At 41.2% G+C, this 15869-nt stretch overlaps 1 protein-coding gene across 46 annotated transcripts in view; it reads right to left on the bottom strand.

Moving 5' to 3' along the window:
* Window positions 1-35: 35 nt before the first annotated feature.
* madd (MAP-kinase activating death domain) overlaps window positions 36-15869 on the bottom strand; it is a 36602-nt gene continuing 20768 nt past the window's right edge. For 20 of the 46 annotated variants that reach the window (XM_028956186.1, XM_028956199.1, XM_028956195.1 and 17 more), the window contains 19 exons: window positions 15630-15780; window positions 14537-14740; window positions 13310-13366; window positions 11635-11735; window positions 11406-11489; window positions 10597-10755; window positions 10269-10389; window positions 9663-9725; window positions 8645-8765; window positions 8326-8431; window positions 7844-7954; window positions 7640-7747; window positions 7394-7558; window positions 7214-7286; window positions 6844-6950; window positions 5063-5071; window positions 4386-4455; window positions 1868-1914; window positions 36-1773 (listed from right to left, as the gene is read on the bottom strand). In XM_028956186.1, the coding sequence (XP_028812019.1) occupies window positions 1660-1773; window positions 1868-1914; window positions 4386-4455; window positions 5063-5071; window positions 6844-6950; window positions 7214-7286; window positions 7394-7558; window positions 7640-7747; window positions 7844-7954; window positions 8326-8431; window positions 8645-8765; window positions 9663-9725; window positions 10269-10389; window positions 10597-10755; window positions 11406-11489; window positions 11635-11735; window positions 13310-13366; window positions 14537-14740; window positions 15630-15780 (1971 nt within the window). In that variant the 3' untranslated portion in view covers window positions 36-1659. The remainder of the gene's footprint in view (window positions 1774-1867; window positions 1915-4385; window positions 4456-5062; window positions 5072-6843; window positions 6951-7213; window positions 7287-7393; window positions 7559-7639; window positions 7748-7843; window positions 7955-8325; window positions 8432-8644; window positions 8766-9662; window positions 9726-10268; window positions 10390-10596; window positions 10756-11405; window positions 11490-11634; window positions 11736-13309; window positions 13367-14536; window positions 14741-15629; window positions 15781-15869) is intronic. The other 26 variants (XM_028956214.1, XM_028956218.1, XM_028956222.1 and 23 more) reach the window with 15 other exon arrangements.

Below are 15869 nucleotides of genomic sequence, written 5' to 3'. Positions count from 1 at the left end.
AATATGATTCTGATGAAACCACAAAAAAAACAACATGGGTTGGACATTTTATTTTTCATATTGCCAAAGCTGTACAGGTTCTATAAATACTTTTTAAACACTGAAATATTTACATCCAATATTTCGATTTCTTTTCACTCCCACTCACTCTACGTACAGACTAGGTGGGTTAAAACATTTGGTCTCGTTCATTACCATAATTCTTGTAACCCATAAACAGACACTTCCATCTGTTTCTGGAGACTCATCTTCTGCTGAAACAGTCAGATAATATTTACATCTCTTTTTTAATAATTTACAATGGAATTGACTAAAACAAGTTTGCAAGGATGTCGTAACACTGTTTCTTACACATCCACTAAGAGTTTAAAATTGAAATGAAAAGAAATTAAAAACTTTTCTTTGCTAAGCCTTGCCATATGCATGTAAAGAGTACATGCATGAGCACTCTTTTGCACACGAACATGTGTGTGTCCGCGCACACATCCACCTAGCATGTCAGGAAGCAGTGCATTTAAACCGGACACCTAGATTACAGTGCAGAACTAACAAGTGACTCCCCACCGCTGTCGGCTGGATGTAACAGTTTATCCCACCAGCAGTGGCTGTACAGAAGCAAAGTCTCCAGAAAGAAAGTTCCTTCCCATCCTCCGTACACGAAGCATTCTCCCTCCACACCCATCTAGGTACACAATGAACCAATCCTCGCAGTTTCTCAACACAAACGAAATGCAGGACATCAGAGACACATTCTTATAGGAATGAATGGGCTTGTTCAGAGCGCCATCTACTGATAGTATTGCACATCAAGTCAATGAACCACAGTTTTTGTAACTTTTTTTTTAACCATTGCTCAAGTGAAATGTACAGCATTTGTTGGAATTTTTAAAATTATTTATCTTATCTTTTCCTCTTAGCAACATGCAATTCAACACAGCAGACCACAGACATTTACAGTAGAACTAATACAGTAGTTTAGCCTCACAGGGCAAGCTAAAGAGTTACACAAAGCTTGGACCACTTACGTTAGGTGGGATATTTTTTTCCATGAATGAAACCTGTAAGAAGAGTTTCCCTCACACCATGATTTTTTTTTATCTTAAAAGGTTTCTCCCAGTGTAGACTGGACTGGACCTAGGGTTTACAGTACCACTTAGCACAAAGAATATTTATCACACAGTCTCTAAAGAGGAGACGAGCGAGGGAGAGGCATAAGCTCTCCTTGGCATGCCTTTGTTGAATCTCTGGGCTTTGCATGGGACCTGCATGCAAACTAGTGCCTTCTGTTTAAAGAAACAAAACAAAACATAAAACTGAAGAACAGACCCCAAAATTCTACCTGGGGGTTGGAAAACATACTTAAAGCAATAAAGGAGCAAGACGGAAAAAAAAATAAACAGGAGGGCCTGATGGAGGCATAGCCATTGAGGTCAGAATGCTCACCCAATCGTGGAGAGTTGGAGGATGTTCTGAGGGAAGAGCACAGAATTACTGTGAAACACTATTATTACCCATAATGCCCATGTATAATCTGGAATGCCATAAGGGAAAGAAATGCTGGCTTTTCTCCACATGGGACACAACATCAAATTGTCTTCTGTGTCAGCAGATGAGGAGAAAGATGATGATGCAGGTAGGTCGTGGCTGAGGGGCTTTACACTAGCTGGCCAGGGGCCGAGGGGACAGCATCTTGGGCTTGCCCTCCGCCTCCTTTCCCTTCACTGCAGCCATGTAGGAGAAGAGACAGAGGACGGAGTAACAGATCTGATGTGCCTGTCAACATCAAGAGATACACGGAGGTCAGATAAGTTCAGCCTCCACACAGTGTGACTTCATCCGGGCGGTTCATTCAAAATACAAAACTCACCATCGGGGTCTTGTACTTGTGGATCACCACTTCTTTAGTTTCAGGAACTACAATCGCAGGCGCAAGAAACAAAACAAAACAGTTCATCCACAGAAGAAAGGGAGAGAAAAGAAATGATAAGAGGAAGAGGAAAAAGAGGGGGAGTGGTCCGTAGTGACAGGTTAGTAGACATGTTTGTATGAAAGACACAGCAATGATGCCAAGTGCCAGACAGACCCCAGCACATGTCTCATTGGCCTTATGGCTAATGTTTAATACTACAGTTCATTGTCAGACAGAGATCGTTTTTAGGGCTTAGTTTAAATTTTACAGTCTTATACCTTGGATTCCTTATCTACATTTAGAATTTTATTATATGCTGACATCAACCATATATTTTGCTTCTCACTTGCAGCATGAGATAAAAGAGGATGCACAGATTCCCTCATTAGTCTATAGTACTACCAGCAAATTCTCTTTGTGACACGTATGACCAATCCAATAACTTCGTTCTGACCACATGCCCTTCAAAGTATTCAGGCTGCAGTATGGCTCACTCGGGCTGAACGAACCAAAATAGTCATTTGAAATATGCGATTTTGCAACCCCGGACTCTACTCCGTAGGTTAATATCAGGGTTGCTGTGGGAAGATGCATGCGGACATGCTGGGTTGGCTGGTGACCATCAGTGAGTGAGAGGCTGGAGTGCTGGGGAGGCAGACAGAAGAGACTGCTGCATCGACACCGCGCACGGGAGAACGGGACCCGGAGAATGCCAAATGCAGCCGAATGCACGGCCACAGTGTGGGCCGACGATGCTCTGCGCATTAATTCGCCGCGTTCAGTCTGAAAGTGGATGTAGCCAGCTGGGCGCAAGGGTTCACGCAACACCGTTTGGAACCCTCAAAATCATCTTAAAATTGTGTGATCTCAGCAAGGCCCAAGTGGGATCATTGGTTGCATAAATGCACTTTTTTAAGTTCTGACTGGTCTACTCTGGATGTGAACTTAGACTTAAGAGACTGAACCTAAAGCACATCGGCCACAACAAGTACTCATCTTGACATATATTCAACACTGGCTACAATAATAAAACAGTATCAATAATGTAAGATATCACATAATACACCCTGAAGAACCTGACTCCTGCCAGCTGCCACCCCTGACTGGGCCCACCTTCATGGGGAATGATTCCACGGATTCTCACCGGTGAGATGTTAAAGACACAGAGCAGGGGGGTGCAGATGGCGAGTCGAGGACACACAGAGGGTGGGCTTTACCGATAGCATCATGAGCAGCCAGAGGCAGACAGAGACAGATGTGGGGAAAAGGGCAAACGAGAAGCCGGGTGCATGGGCTTGAGAACATAGAGAAGAAATAAAAAGGGACTGCAGAAATCAGAGGAGGAAAAGTCGAGATTTAGGTGACAGAGCACTTTACCTGCAGGAGGATGAAGGTTTTCATAGCAGCAAAGATGAGGGAACGGATTACAAAAAGGAGGCACAGAGACACGGCAGTAGCCCCAACCATTCATTAGGGACTAGTGATGTGCCCATTTAAATAATTTGGAAGATACCAGTAAGTCAGGTCTTGAATAAATGATACTCTTCTAATTACATATTGCCAATATTATGGTTATTATGATCTATGAAAATGGGTCCCTTTGTGGGGGATGTTTTCACAAACTAAGATCTAATGCATGGGGAGTGTTCATTTATGGTCACATCAATTTGCAAATCAGAATAATCCATCTATTATCCAAGCTGATAATCCATCTATATGTTTGTTTTGGTAGTGCCTGCAGTGTATATAAATAGTCTATAATCTGCTAATTATTAGGAGTGCAGTGAGCAGAAAGAAAAAAGGAATGTCCTGTGATGCATTGTCAAGAGCTGGTTTAAATTGCTAAGAATGATGAGCTAACATGTGTCACAGCAAACAAAAAGGGCTGGGTGGGTAGTTTATCTTCATCTTCAATAAATATAACAAGCAAGCAACCCATTAAATCCTGAATGCATCCACTAATTTTATTCAAGTAAGCTGATAACCTTTACTAAGGTTTTCTTTACTAGGTTTTCCTATTCTACTAGGCAAACACAATTTTAAAAATGTTCATACAACAGAATCCATTGGCCTGCCACTTTTATAGGGGGAGTGGTGGTTCGAATTCTGATCCATCAAGGTGCCACTGAGCAAGGTTCCATCCCCACACACTGCTCCCCGGCACCTGTCATGCTGCAGTGTGTCTCAATGACAATCACTTCACTTTCACTTATAGCACTGTGTCTTGAGGACAGAGCCACACCTGCTGTAAATCTGTTCTTCTTCTTCTTAAAGAAAACTGCTTCTTTCATGGAAAGAGTTGATCTAATCAACTAAAAATTGCCTGGCACCATGCAGCAATCAGGGGTCTAACTCAAAGGTCAACTGCCATGCCAAGTTAAGAACGGCAGCAGATACCTGTGCCAATATAAACACAACGGGAACGTGAACTACTGCCGTGTCACGTACAAACCCAGAATCAAAATGTTGTAATTACCAAATTCCTCCAGGACAAAGACCCCCTTCACAGTATTGCACTTTTTAATGTGATTCAGCTCTATGAAAACCTAAAGCAGAGAGACAAACAAAAAGAGAACAAGACAAATGGTTAGCAACTCAATTTTAGCAACCCAAACATTTCAGATAGAGATGAGAACCTGAGGTCAGAACAGTAAAAATAAGGAAAACAAGGACAGCACGTGATAAGCAAGCTTTTTAAAGCTAAGGACTGCACATATTGGACCTTTCCATGTGGCGTTACATAGCTGTTACAATACGTGACTTTAATACCTTTAATACCTTGAATGGCAACATCCAGCAGATTTACTTAGTAAAAGTATTTCATTTAATAAACTGTTACATCCCATGTTTGTCTAGATATTTAAATTATGCCAATCATCCAAGTTGAAAAGGAAATGTGCAGGAAATTGCAAAGTGAGGACCATTGCGAACCTCTTGATCATGGGCATATTGTGCAGTTAGTTGTTTAATTTGTATTCTAATACTGCCGTTTGTTTGTGGTCCATGCAAGGCACACATGAAAGTTCCATCATGACAACAGAAGACAAAAGGCACACAAACTGAAGTCTGCCATAAAGCTAAAAATGGTAAGAAAAGGAAAGAAAACCCAATAAAATGTTCTGCTAACAGGCAAAGACAGCAGAGGTCATGTACCTTCCGCTCCTTGCAGGGGGGAGAGCATGGGAGAGAAACGGTTTGGATTATTATCGGACAGAATATCACAAACACCCAATGGCGCTGAAGGAGTACGCTAACCTAATCCTTCTCCCAACCTTACGGTATTAAATATAGTGGATACTAGTCATCTGTAGCACCCACAAAATCAGAGAAATAAAAGAAAAAAAAACTCTAATAAGTTATTTAGAGAAGCTACAGTTTGAGGATACCAGTTCTGGGCCTGCCCTCTTCCCACCCCCATTGCCCTCCATGCCCCCTCCTCCAGCAATGAGGGCTGGCACCCTGTTCAGTTTCCCTAAATGGAGCCATAGACAAAGCCACATCACCCTGCAATCCACCTCCACATTCTTTAAACAAAATAGCACTAGCAAATGTGGAGCCTACTAAAGAGAACAATGGAAAAATCGACTCAAATGAGTGCTTCAATGACCCTAATTAAAAACAAACTGCTCTCAGTACAGTTGGCCTTAAATTGTCTTTGGTTCTTAAACTGGTGGTACTACAGGGCATCCCTCTAGTGGTGCTGAGAATATCTCACAACTGATATATATTAAATGCTGGGTAATTATTATCAATTGTAATGTCCACAGGAATATCCACAATTTCTACATTTGCAGTGTTTTTCAATTTGTATTGACAGTGCATGGTCACTAATAAATAATATTCATATTTGTGATTAAATTATCGTAATTTAGTTAAATTAGTTAAATAGGTTATTTTAAATGTTGGTCATAACAGCAAGTGATCTCTGCAGTTCTATAGCAATTTTGGTTAATAGCTCCTGAAGGTCAAAAATTCCAATGGTAAGTAGGTTAAAATCAACCTCTTCTGGATCGCTCTTGGGTGGCACTAAGGTGGCTTAGATTTGAGCAATTTTTTTGGCAAGACTTAAGTGATATCAGCAATAGTGGATGTGGGATGGAGAAGCCTCATTCCCTTCGGCCGATAAGGTGCAGTGCTAAGCTAAGCAGCAGCGCCAGATGAATACTCTGCAGTGGGAGAGTGCAGAGCCCAGCGCTAGCTAGGAAGAATATGCTGAAGGAGCAGACAGTGGGCTTGAAAAATTCTTCATCTGCAGAAATGTGCCATTTAGTGGGAAAACGTTCAACTGAAAATTCAGAGACAGGACTTTCAGGAGAGAAACTGGTAACTACAGCTAACTACACACGTATTCTACAAACCAGTTTTATTTCAAAGTATGAACACTTTATGCCTATTACTACAACATAACAATACAAATCCTTATTTTAGACATGAAATGAGACTTCAACTCAAAGTGATGCACATCGACACACAATATGAGTAAAGAAAAAAAAAAAAGTTTGGCACCACACTTAAGAATGTTTTCAACTGGTAGAAAGTACATGTCAAATGTCCTTACAATTTAAACACACAGATCACCACTTGCCACTATGCAAATACAAAATGAAACCAAAATAACTTACAGTTTGCAACGTAAAGAAAGCTGAAGCACAGAACAGCTCTTCCTGTAAGAACTCATTGCTCTGCATATTTAGTACTACAGACGAAAGAGGTTTTTTTTTTTTTGTGTTTGTAAAAATAGCCTCGGACTGTACATAGCCAGGCTAGGGTTGTGAGTTTTTAGAGGAAGTGACATGCACAGAAAGACAGAAGAGGAGAAGAGATGTTAAAGATGAGGAGCAGAGTGAATGAGGGGGGGTTAAAGGAAGTGGAAGGATGCTGTCAGGGACTGAGGTTTGAAGCATGCTGGGGCGGTGGCCATGGTGGCTTCCTACCTGGCTGTGCATGAATTTGAGATTGATGCCTTCTAGTGTGACCTGCAGCAGGCCGCCCTCTCCGCTCTTCATGTCCTGTACAGGGAACTCCCCCCCTAGCTCTGGCCCTGTGCATATTTCCAAAACATTTCTTTACACCTAATTTATAACAATATGGCACAAAAAGTACAAACGAATTAATTCATTGAATATCCTGAAGATATTAGTCGAGAAATTTATTTTGGGTGGCCAGAATTGATATTTATCACATGGATACATGTACTATGCATCAGGTCGGACACTCATTTAATGTATATATTCTCCTTGTCTAAGGCACCAGAGCATCATGTGAACCCTGAGAAAAGCACAAAAATGAACATTAATACAGTACCTGGTTTAATACTCTGCTGGCGTGCTGCAGCCCTCTCCATACTGTCCTTCACACAGTAATACAGTTCTCGACACTGTTCAACGCAATCACAACAGGTTTGCAGAATGAGTGAAAGTCCGAGTTGGTGGATCTAATAAGTCAACACCGCAGTTAATTCTCTTAGCTGTAGGGTTTCTGCACCTTCTTGGTGTAGAACTTGTTGAGCTGTGTCTCCTGGCCGTTGCGCCTCCACAAGCACAGCACCTTGGTCTTAGGACAGTAAGTCATGTTGATGAGCTTCTCGTACCACCAGCGCTCGTATACTGTGCCAATGTTGCTGCGCAGGACGATGCAGTCATCACACACCTGCATGAAGGAGTGGAGCGGTCATCACACGTCAGAGGATGAAATAAGATAATAAGACATTCTGATGCTGAAGCATTATACCTCCATAAAGAATATGTCTCCTGTGGTATCAGTCCCAGCATGCACCACAAAAGTCTGCTTTTTGATGTGACGGCTACCACTTGGCCTGATGGGAAGTTCACGGCCACTCTGAAATGCAGTATTGGCTCGTCAACCACGCAGAACTACAGCAAAGTGTTGAAGGGGCATTTTTTTAGCTGAAAACACAGTCTTATGGACTCCTACCAAGTTGGCCAGACGGTCGAGGATGTCATTGATCTCCTGGCTGTGGGTCAGGCCAATGTGGGACTTTCCCATCAGACGCCTGACTTTCTTTCGAATGTCATTCTTATTCACCTACAATTGTAAAATACCATTAATTAACCACTGGGGAAAATAGTATTACCAGAACAATAGTTCTGTAAAAGTCAACAACCACAAACCAGAGAAAACAAAAATTATGTTTATCCAAGTTACAATAAATATAATGTAAACATTGATTTACATGATCTGTTTAATGTAGAATTTCCTTATTTTCATTAAACAAATCACATGTATGTGTTTTTAGAACTTTCTGAATCAGATTTAATTATTGACACTTTCACTTTTTAATAATTATTGTTTGTGGTTTATACTTTTATATATTCCCTTTTTGAACCTTTAATTACTGCCTAAATGTTTTCACAGTACTGTATATATAAGAATTGTTCTGCTGCTAAATAATATACCTTCATCATTAGCATGTAGGCTATCATGTTGTGCAGCAGAGTAGCCAGCAGTCGGTCTTCATCATCTTCAAGACGTTTACGATCATGATCCCCCAGAGACAGGTACCTGAAATTGCAAAGAATACAACATTCATAGTTTTCAGACTTAAATAAATGAAATACACCAGATGGAGATCTAATAAATATATGAAACATTTATTTAATGTTTCTATAATTTACATTGAATTAATTAATGTTTAAATTTCAATTATTAAATTATTAATATTTTTATCTATTTAACTTCCACAGGTATCTGCATGCTGCAGATGCTGGTACCCACCTGTCAATCATTTCCTGTGGCCCCTGGTCCATGCCCATGCCCTCTCTCTCCAGCATAACTGCATCCAAAAATGCATCCTCCCAGAACTGCAGCTGATCCCACAGTGTAGAGCGCTCTTTGCCTGCACATGCAACCTCAAAATGATTATCAAATACACACACAGAGAGGAAGACATCTAAATACTATGCATGCTCAAGTACACAAACACACACATATATATATATAGCCAAGCCAATGCAAAAATGTGAAGTACATTGTATTTGTAGACTTCTGTTAAAATTTCTGTGCTTATCTTTGTGAACAATGCTTCAGTATTTGCAACGGTGAGGCAGAAATACAGATAGAGGGAATGGAAGTCAGAAATGCAAGTTTCAGTGGTCTGGCTCAGTGAACACATCTACATATATAGTAGTATAGAAGTAGTGTTCACTGAGCCAAATGACTGAAACTTGCCTTCCTGACTTCCATCCCCTCTATCGGTATTTCTGCCTCACCGTTGCAAATACAGAAGCATTGTTCACAAAGATAAAAGCACAGAAATTTTAACAGACGTCTACAAATACAATGTACTTCACATTTTTGCACTTGGCTGAGGGTGTATGCACAGTGTTTAGACCCACTAATCTAGGACAATAGCACACTTTCACTGGATATGGTCCTAGAAATGTTCCAAAAAACCCTCAACAGATTAGTTTTGATTATTAAATTTAGCTGGGCATGTGACGCAAACTACTACAGTGTGAATAAAAATTAGGCACAGGAGTTTCAGATAAAGGAATGGGTGAACATCCTGGTAGGTGGGATCTGCCATTATGTTCACCAATCCAGGGAAGAGATCTCAAGAAATACATGCGGATAGACCAGAGCAGATGTGCAGTTAAAAAAAAAAGAATCACAAATTCCCACTTCTCTCCCTCTCAGGCAAACATACACACACTCAAACAAGCACAATCCCTCTGCATGCGTTCCACACATGCGTAACCCCACCCAGAGCTGAGATGTAAGAGGTCAGCCCTACTCAGGGAAAAGGTCTCCATGGCAGCGTCCTCCAGCTGATCCCAGACGGAGCTCTTGTCACGCCCTGCTCAGCAACCGAGCAGAGGGAAAGCAGAGAGGCAGCAGGGCAGAGAGCAAATGGAGGGTTAGCAAGCTTAGGTCAGTAGCACACTCACACTTTCCGTTAGCAGAGAAGCCACAGAAACAGCATGTGGTGTTAATACAGCAGAAGTAACAAACAGAACAGAGGAACGAGAAAAGAAGAAACAACAGAGTGAAGACTTAACCATATTTTTATCCCTGAAATGATTATATTCCGCTCAAGGTTAATATTGCGGTTTACCAATGTGTATGTATCTTAATATCAATATCTACTATTATATTAGTATAAAACATAATTTTGTCTTGCTGAATTACAAAAAAAAAAAAAAAAGCTGGAATGAATGAAAGCTCTTGGTAATGACAGCTGTGGAACAATATAAATTACAATCAGTCACAGTGACTTCAGACAGCAACCATTTGTCTGAGCTTATCAACTGTGGAATGGACATATTTAACAAATGTTAAATATCATATTTGTGCCTGGCCTTGGCATCATAATTTGACCAGCATTGAAGAACTGCCTTACCCAACAGGCCCTCGCACAGATAGATCCTCATGCTGACATCCTCTATCGGAGCAGATGGAACTCCTCTGGTCAGTGGTCCTGCAGCCTCCTTCACACCTGGCTTTAGCTGGTGGGTTTTACCCTGACCGAACATCAAAGTGCCATTAACATCCCTTATCAGCACAGCAGCCAGTAATGAGCAGTACTATTCACAGTGACTATTCTTAGACCTCACAGAGAGGAAGTCCATGTCTGTCAAGATTAGATAAGTTATCGCATGAAGGTGCACATCCGCCCCTGTAAAATCAGTCCTGGAGACTTCAAAGACAACAAATGGGGTGGAACTCACAAACACAGAGCTGGTGGCAGGGTTGGTTTCAATCTCACTGTCTGAGAGGGTCCCTCTGGATAGGGTGAGATGGGGAGGGACCCTGCCACCCAGACAGTCGCCTGCTGTACTGCTCAGGTCACTGTCGGCCCCCAATGTCTCCCCTGAGCTGTTACTGACCTGCCAAAGCAGAGGTAGAGGGTAAGAAGGCTTACAGGATGCACAGATCATAGGACATACAATAAAGGTGGTTCGCTCCTCACATTACCTCAATCTGGTTAGAGCAAAATATATACAAACAACATAATAGTCCAATTACAATCATTAAAACCTGTAGGGTTTGTAAATCATACTTGACAAATTGTTGTATTATATGTAATATAAATAAATAAAATATATAAATGTATGAAAGTATGTTGAGCACTCCTTTTTTTTGCTAGATTTTTTTTGTCCTTTATGATGAACCATGAATTTTGTGAATTTGTACTAACATCTGAAGGGAAGTTAAGAAGCATAATACAATAAATTGTACACAATGTAGTGTTGCCAAACAAAACAAGAAAAGTGAAATTACCACATATGAAGCATTGAGTCAGACACAGTAACAGGATGAGAGAAGAATGTGTCAGAGCATGACTTCAGTGAAGCAGAGTAGGAGGTGAATAAGTGAAGAATAAGGCAATTTGAGCTTTAAATTAAATTTAGTAGTTTTGCTTGAACGACTGAACAGGAACACACAAAGGGGGAGTTGGGCTTGTATGGTGGCTGGTTTTAGTAGGACAGGAGGATTGTGGGGTGGTGTAGGTCTCTCTGTATTGGCCGTGCCCTACCACTGTGCTGGCCTCTGAATCCTGACTGGTGCTCCTTGTAAGAGCTGGAGGTTCAGAACTAGCCAAAGACTCAGTATCACTCTTCTGCAGGTCAAAAGAAAGAACACAAGAGAGACAAGAGAGAAGAACGAGACAAAAGAGAGCGATAACACACAGTATTACAGTATTATTAGAAAAAGAATAGTGGCAAATAAGAAGAGAATGTCTGTGTGTGTACCTGGCTACTGACCTGTGAGCCAGAGGTGACACTCAGACCACTATCCGCGCTTATTTGAGACTTCTTCTCCTCAGTGTCTCCTCCCTCTACACGATGTTTGGCAGCCTCCGCCCCTGCAGGAAACTTGGAGTCAAAATGGCCACCAAAGGCTCATCCACACAGTATCCGGAGACCTGGTATCTGACTGTGATCCATGTGGTCTGACCCACAACCTACTGTGGCTATCAAGACTAAATGGACATTTCATTTGTTTTTGAGGTAAAGACCAAAAGACTGCAGAGGGCTTTCCCCACCCGATCAGCACTTAAAATTGAGAAGATAAAGAAAAAGTTATTTAGCTGAGTTTCTGGAGTCTAGCAGGCACTTAAAAACGTAATTCACATTTAAATTTTTAAGTTTGAGAAAGCCACTGGTTTCTGCCTAGAATGCAGTAGCATCTGCCATTTTGTTAGAGCACCAACTGTCAATCATGACCGTTTCAGATTTCCTTCTATGAAAGTGTGGCTCCAGTTAATAACACAAAATGATCCATATATATAAATATTTTAATGGAAATGTTCTTATGTATTTATTTACTTTTTACAGCCAGTGTACAGGTTCTAATGTATTGCAACATAAGTGGTAAACGTCCTGAAGTATGACGTACCTTGTGCCTTTGAAGCTTGAAGGTTTTTTTTTTTTTTATTTAACCTTGTTAGGTAAAGTATAAATGTTTCACATACCAACTTACAGCTGACAGTCATAAGGCAGAGCACGCAACAAAACCAGATTGCAAACCAAACAGCAAAAGCCATTTAGAGGAGTCCAGCTCAACACCAAGACACATACTGACATGCACAGACAAGGCAGTCACAGATGCAGACAGACCATCAAAACACAGACTCTTAAATAAACACTCACACGCACAGACACTTTTACTAACAGCGGATTTAAATGTTCTTCAAAGCTGGTGCCCAGCCCAGCTTTTTATATAAAAAAAACAAGTCAACTCATACCCAGTTTAAGTCACAAATTGTGAAGTTATAACTTAAAAAGAAAATAGAGAGCAGTCTGAAATTCTGAGAACAAGAAACTAAAGAAAAAATAATTAACACCATTTGAAGGACAATTGCTAGATTGCATTTACCTGTTCACACAGAGTGAAAAGAAGAAAGAAGAGATGGTTCCTAATATATTAGCAAGAACTACTGAAGACAAAACTCGCTGGGTAGGTTCAGCTGCAGTCTCTATATATTCTACACCACTTTACTAGCATTATTTTTTTTAACACAGATCTTGCATAATCAAGCAAAACAAATATTTTAATTAGACCCTATTAGGCAATTTAGTCTAATGACTAAAGTAATATTTAATATCTACAACATATTTATATTTCTACAACATAAATAATGGAATGTCTCGTCCAAAGAAATTACAGAATGAGAAATAATCTTTGTATAGTATGATATAGTTTTGAGGGAGAACATGGTTATAAAATCCTCTAACCAAAAACTTTGTTATTTGAATTTTTCGAATACATTACAGTGGTTACTGGGTAACTGTTCCCACTGAAGACGTTTATCTACTCTTGTTTAGACTACAGAAGCAGAGGTTCTGGAAGAGACAGGGAGGGACGTCAGGTAAGGTGGGAAGTTGTCTGTGGCTTTGCAAAATCAACTCTAATTTCTGTGCACAGGAAGAATCTTACTCTGTTCTTTATCCAAAGCATTTTGCTTTCTGTTATCCTGGTGCTTGCTCCACAATTCTACCCAAGATGCATTGCAAGCAAGGAGAGAAAGACAGAGAGAGAGTCAGAGAGCTGGTTGATTTGGCAGATTATGGTGGATGAGCAAAAATAATGAAACATAAAATAAAACAAAAATAAAGCAATGAGGTTCTTTCACCAGTCAAGGACGTTTTGTAATATTTCACAAATAGCCAGAACTTTACCAAGCATAATTACTACAGCAAATGGCTAGAAATGAGCTAGCGCTGCTACTGAGGACACATTACAAAACATCCACAGCACCTTCACCCTGATGCTGGAGAGCCACAAACCAAGTGTGGACCCCCTCCAACAGATCAGCTTCAATGTTGCACAGCTCTGTAGAATCAGGGTGCAATGGGGGGGTGTTATGCGTGGGATGGGGGGCAGGTGTCCAGCCATCCAGCCAGTGGGTGAAATGGGGCGTTGCAGAAGCAGAAGGGGTGCAATCTCAAAAGACATTCCGTAGAATTGAAGGTGCATCTCTCCGAAACAGAGGAGGGAGGGAAAATCAGATGCGGAGTCTGTTCCCTGTGCACTGGCCCCAGAAAAAAACCAAACCTGCCAATCTCACGTTGGCACCAAGTTAGCCAGCAAGCAATGGATTCCAAAAGGAATGTGATTGGCTCTCGGGGCTGTTTACAGGGGAGAGATGCTCCAGGTTCCATGCTGGGGGTTGGGTGTTGTGGGGGAAGACCCCACAAAGACCTGCGTTGTAGGCCAAGCCCTCCCAATCTCTTCAGCAAAGGGCTAATGTGTTTAACACAAACTATCACAGACATGCATCTAAAAGGCAGAGAGAGCTGAAGGACTGGCAAACACAGTCAAACACTAAACATTAAAAAAAAAAAAAAAAGCACAGAGCAGTCACATTAAACCAACAATGTGTCTACATCCCACTGACCATATAGATTAAGATAAATTAAACATAAATATGTATGTGTGTACATATTTCCATCGCCTTAAATTCTGATCCCAAACCAGGAGGACACATGACCCTCAAGTTAAAGGAGGTAGACCATTGTAAGGAAGAAAGTGAGACTCTCACTAAACAGGTGGGGTATAGGTTCAGGAGACTCCTCCACTGCAGCTCGGAGGTGTGGGGTAGCTGGGTATCAACAAGCAGAGAACATCTCTGGAAACATGCAGGGCACACGAGGTTGTACACACCAATAGATGCAATAAAATTCTCCTCGTTCAGACTCCGGGTATCAAAGTGACGAGCCCCCTTCCCAGAGGAGGGGGGCGGCAGCTGGAGTCGGGGCACAAGGAGGACGCCAGCAGCCCTGGCGCTCTCCATGCGACCGGATGGACTCTCTTTGCTGCCTGGGCTGCTTGACCCCTCCGTGGGGCTGCGCTTCCGCTTCTCCGGGTCTGTGGGGTATCATGGCATAGCGAGTAAAAAATAGAAGGAAGGAGAAGAGAGAAAGGGTGGAGTAGAGACAGATGGAGGATTTCAACTTTCAGCCTGTGTTGACATTCAGCAGAGAATGAAAAGACACCAGAGGCCCCAGATAATAAGATCAAGTTCCCTGAGGCACAAAGAGATTGAAAGAAGGAAAATCAAATATACGCTGACTTCAATAACAAGCTGGTCCAGTAGTCCTCAAATCCTGTTTGGATTACAGAAAAAAAAGAGGATTTCTCTACTTTATGCTTTGCTAAGTGTTGTTCGTAAACTATTCAGTCGTGCTGCCTGCAATACACGTCAGTTAATCGATCCACTTGTCTGTAAGACTGAAATTCTTACATAGAGGAAACCATACAGAGGAGTTCCATCGAGCCTGTACATCTGAGCACATGAGGACAGTCCTTAAAGGGGAAGAATTTCAATTCAAATGAAATGTACCTATTTTCTATAATAATTATGTTGGAATATTAAGGGCCACATTATAGTCATTAATTAACAACCTTCTGAACATAAACAAGGCCTCGATATTCAGCAGAGAATTATGAATTTCCGGCCCCCACCACTGTTGCCAGATTGGACAGTTTTGAGGAACAGATTTAAGAAAACAACAGTAAATTGTGGTTATAATTGGACAGCTTTGTCAGATTTGTATTAGGGTTAGAGTTTTATAGCAGCCATATCTGCATATTGTAAGAAGCAGGCATTTCATTAATATTGTTTAAAATGTAAGACATTTGACCATGTAAGACATTAGACCAAGATCCAAAATATTTCTTTTAAGTTAGTATTTTATTTTGTTAATTTACTGTGAAAATATGAAACCCACTTAAAATGTGAATTATTACTTCCTACCTTTGGTTTGGTAGTGGGTGCGTGCAATCTCTAGAAGGCTGAACACACTGGCCATACCACCCAGACCTGCATTGGTGTAAGAGTGCTCCAAACTGGACACGGTGCACTTCAGCAAGTCCAGCATCCCCTTGTACACCTTCCTGCTCACCTCCTATGGGGGCGGAGAAACCACACAAATTTCAATTATGAAGGGTATTGCTCACGGATAACATGGCATTATTACTAACGAAATTTCTGAAT

Source organism: Denticeps clupeoides, chromosome 16 (assembly GCF_900700375.1).
Source record: "Denticeps clupeoides chromosome 16, fDenClu1.1, whole genome shotgun sequence".
Taxonomy (NCBI): Eukaryota; Metazoa; Chordata; class Actinopteri; order Clupeiformes; family Denticipitidae; genus Denticeps; species Denticeps clupeoides.
Note: the sequence above shows the minus strand (reverse complement) of the source record. Positions and strands in the feature narration are given on the sequence as shown.